This window comes from Alligator mississippiensis, chromosome 7 (assembly GCF_030867095.1).
Source record: "Alligator mississippiensis isolate rAllMis1 chromosome 7, rAllMis1, whole genome shotgun sequence".
Classification (NCBI taxonomy): Eukaryota; Metazoa; Chordata; order Crocodylia; family Alligatoridae; genus Alligator; species Alligator mississippiensis.
Genome location: NC_081830.1, coordinates 28,105,291 through 28,109,477, shown reverse-complemented (window position 1 = coordinate 28,109,477; position 4,187 = coordinate 28,105,291). Strand labels below are relative to the sequence as shown.

Sequence of the window (4,187 nt, the reverse complement as noted above, 5' to 3'; positions counted from 1 at the left end):
AGAGAAAGCAATAGCAGTGGCAGAGATCCAGAGAAAAGGCAGTGGGGATAAGACAGTGGGTCTTAAGAAACAGGGGGTTTGCCGGCAGAGAGGAGCTCAGGACAGGTGTTGGAGGTTGCAGTGAGCCAGAAGCAGGAGAGGGAGAAATGAGACAGAAGTTAGAGGGGCGAGGAGCAGAGATTGGAGCAGGGCCAGAACTGTAGTAAAGCAAAACTCAACTCAGGGGTCTAAATAACAGGTTTATTATATAGACAACCCCACGCTACACAGTCCCATGAAGTTATTGGCTCACACACACAAGCGCTCACAATGGCAGCAGGAGACAGAGACTCAGTGGAAGGGCTGGAGTCCAGGTAGGGAAGAGAAGCAGAGTCCAAGTCTTTGGTTGAAGAGGGGGTGGGGGTGATAGTTACCTATCCAGGCTGGAAAGGGGTCTTTGTCCAGTAGGTGTTGTCCAGAGGGGGTCGTCAGCAGGGCCTGTGGGTGGATAGGTGGTGTGTCATGCTGCTGGTCCAGATGGAGAGGGCGTCCCAAGGAGTCAGTCTTCACTACCCCTTCTATGGGGCAGACTACCTCTGATCTCCTATGGAGAGGGCCTGTCCAGGCAAGGTCAGCCCTTTTCCAGAGGGCTCCAGGTGTTCTTACTGAGCATGTGCAGCCTTGGCACAATGGTGGGTTGCCTCATCTTTTGTTTCTTGAATGCTGAGGGTGGTTTCAAGGACTAGGTCGTTGGTCCAGGTATTGGTGTTGATAATTCGGTCATTCAGAGGGAGCTATTTTCAGACCTACTGCCATTGTCTCTCAAGCACCCTCATTCATCCCCATTCATTCAGGAACCAAGTTATGTAGGAGGGGTAGGTATGATTCATAGGTTACACAACCAGGCCTGGGGACAAGATGGAGACTTGACCAACAAAATGGAAACTTGACTTATGGTAACTCACATATGTAGGCCTAAATTATATAGTATCTGTTAAACAGTAATATAGAACAGTAAAAATTAATATGAACGTAATAATTGTACAATATAAAGAAGGAGGAAAAAAATCCAAAACAAATACAACTTGGTACCAAAATAAAATGCTGAAGCTTATCCTCTGTCTTAGCTCATGTATACATATCTATAGGGAATAGAGAGGGAGAGACAAAGTCAGAAATGGTTGGGGAAGGGGAGGGAATGCATTTTAAAAGAAAAGAAAAGAAAAACTGGGGTTTTTGCTACAATAGTTTAACTTTTAAACTAAGGGTAACAAAATTAATTATATCAACTATAAATGTCTTTGATTTTGGTTATTCAGCCTTTCCATGTGAATGTTGTCTGATCAAAATGTACTGAGCTCTGAGTAGAGAAGATGTAGGGATTTTAGCCAAGATTTTTAATGTCTTGAAAGTATTTGAATATCCAGTCACTTTTGAAAGCCTCAGGTTGCAATGGTACCAAAAATATTCAATGGAAAAAAATGTTCTTGATCAGTACGCACAATGCATGAAGTTAAACCTGCATATAAATTGTTTCAGCATTTTGGCCTTATATTACACACATTATTGAGCATACTGTGTACTAGTATGAAATGCCTTGTTAGTGTCAGTCTGACAGCTACATGCACACACGCCCCATGAAGCTGACAGCTTAAAGTTACTGAGTGATATTACAACGTGAACATTATTAATACTATTTTGCATCATCAGTTTCCCCAGTAATATCTGAAAATGTATTTTCCCTCCAGATGAAGTATCTAGAAGGATCCAGAAGAGAGAATTCAACTACAGTAACTGAATTTATACTTGTGGGCTTGTCGGACCTCCCTGAGCTGGAGGTGCTTCTCTTTTGTATGTTTTTTCTGATCTATATCATCACCCTGATGGGAAACGTACTGATCATCATGGTCACAGTGAACCCATCACTTTGCACCCCCATGTATTTCTTCCTGAGAGTCCTGTCCTTCTTGGACATTTGTACTACCTCTGTCATTGTCCCCAAGATGCTGGAGAACTTTCTGTCCAAAGACAGGAGCATTTCCTACATGGGCTGTGCTGCTCAGATGTACTTCCTGCTCTTCCTAGGGGCTTCTGAGTGCTTCCTTCTGGCAGCCATGGCATATGACCGCTATGTGGCCATATGCAACCCACTAAGATATACAGCCATCATGAACAGAAAGGTTTGTCTTTTACTGGCAGTTTTCTCTTGGTTCAGTGGTAACTTGGTGTCCATGGTGCAGACAGCTTGGGTGTTCACTTTACCCTTCTGTGGGTCCAACAGGATTAATTATTTCTTCTGTGACATCCCCCCACTGATTAAACTTTCTTGCATTGACACTTCTCTGTATGAGATGCAGGCAATGACAACCACAGTACTGGTCATCTTTATTCCTTTTTCTCTCATTCTTGTGTCCTACATCCGTATCATCTCCACCATCATGAGGATAACCTCAGCGGAGGGTAGGCACAAGACCTTCTCCACCTGCTCCTCACACCTCATGGTGGTGACACTGTATTATGGGAGTGGGAGCCTGATTTACTTGCGACCCAAGTCCAGTTACTCACCAGAAAGCAACAAAGTCCTGGCTCTGATGTACACTACCATCACTCCCATGCTGAATCCCATTATCTACAGCCTAAGGAACAAAGAGGTGAAAGGGGCACTGAGAAGAGAGAAGATGAAAGTGATTTCTCACTAAAAGGAATATTTGTGTTAACATACGCCAGGACCTAGAAAAGGGACATGCACTGATTTGCAATAAAAATAATAAGATAAAATGTTGGTGTGACAACTTTCTATCATACAATGCTGTTTGGGTGAAACTGAAATATTTGGAAGGAAAATACCAGTTTGGATGACATCTTCATTGGGAAAAATTTGAAAAGCCACAGAATCAAAATGAAGCATTTTGACTTTTTTTTTTGTATCAATAGGCTGTTAGCACTTCCTGGTGGTTTCCATTCCATTCCAGATTGTAGGATGTGATAAAATAGAATTAACAAAACTTCAGCATTATCAAAACAATTCCATTTGGGCTCAGTCCAGTTAAGTACCTAGCTACTGACGTAAGACTGTCACATTATCTGGGTCACTTTCTGAGATGCAAACTTTTGGGTCACAATCTGAGATGCCTGTGAAGTTTAAGGGCTAAGTCATAGTTGACTTTACTCACCCATGTGGCACGTACACAGTTGAACAACTGCAGTTTTTGTAACTTAATCACAGTTCAAAGTGGAGCTGTGGATAAGAAAACATACCCGTGGGCCCTGAGCATGCTTGGCTGGACTGTATTCTGGCTGGGTAGCTGTGCACCTAAGTAAAGGTTGTGCAGGTATGCATGCATCTAAGGCCAGGGGCATTCCAAAACTTTAGAGGGAGGTGACACATTAGAGTTAGCAGGTGTTGATTCTAAGGAATCAGAGTCCTGTAGTAAGATTAACAAGTGCTAGTGATCAGTCACACATTTGGGGTTAATACCCTCTCTAATGTGCTCTGCTCAGATCTGCCACTAGAGAGATGGCGAGCAGGGGCGTGGCTAGAGGCTGTACATCTGCTCCATGATTACCCCCTTGTTAGCTCTCTAGCCACTGAAGGCTGGGGAGGAGGATGGGAAGGGGTGGAGGGGTGTGCGCTACAGCACAAAGTAGCGGCACAAATTTGTGTTGCTAGTATTTGTGCCACTGCAAGCACATGCCCTTGCACATCTGGATGTGGCCTTGTAACAGGGGGGCTCTCTTGGGGCTGGTCTGTCATTGGCCTGCCCACCTGTTCCTGGGCCAACCACCCGCCTCCTCATCTGCCATGCCTTGATAATACATAATTATGGTGTTAATTAGGCAGGAGGCTGCCCATTCTTGCCCCAATGCCAGGGGGCACTATCTGTGGCTCTGTTCCTCCCCTACACAGCAGCCCAAGCCTCACAGATGGTATCCACAGTTCTTAACATCACCGGCCCCACACTGTCCCCCAGAATCCTCCAGTCCAGACCCCAACCAGATCCCTCCAATCAGGCAGCCTACTCCGCCCTCATCCTGGGCTGTCTGAACTCTTCCCCCTCTCAGGCATGGCCACCCCCTGGGACCTTTGGCCACACAGGCCCCGGTCTTACCTCCAAGGCCAGTTGGAATCCCAAGACCTTAGCTCTGTGCATCCCCCATGGTGGGCCCCTGGCCTTTTGACCTTTCTGGTATTGGCCCCAGCATTGATC

At 45.4% G+C, this 4,187-nt stretch overlaps 1 protein-coding gene across 1 annotated transcript; it reads left to right on the top strand.

Annotated features, from left to right (window-relative positions):
* Positions 1–1,727: 1,727 nt before the first annotated feature.
* LOC102561129 (olfactory receptor 10A7-like) lies at positions 1,728–2,678 on the top strand. Its single transcript, XM_006277278.1, has one exon. The coding sequence runs from the start codon at positions 1,728–1,730 to the stop codon at positions 2,676–2,678; it is 951 nt and encodes a 316-aa protein (XP_006277340.1).
* The last annotated feature ends 1,509 nt before the right edge of the window (positions 2,679–4,187 follow it).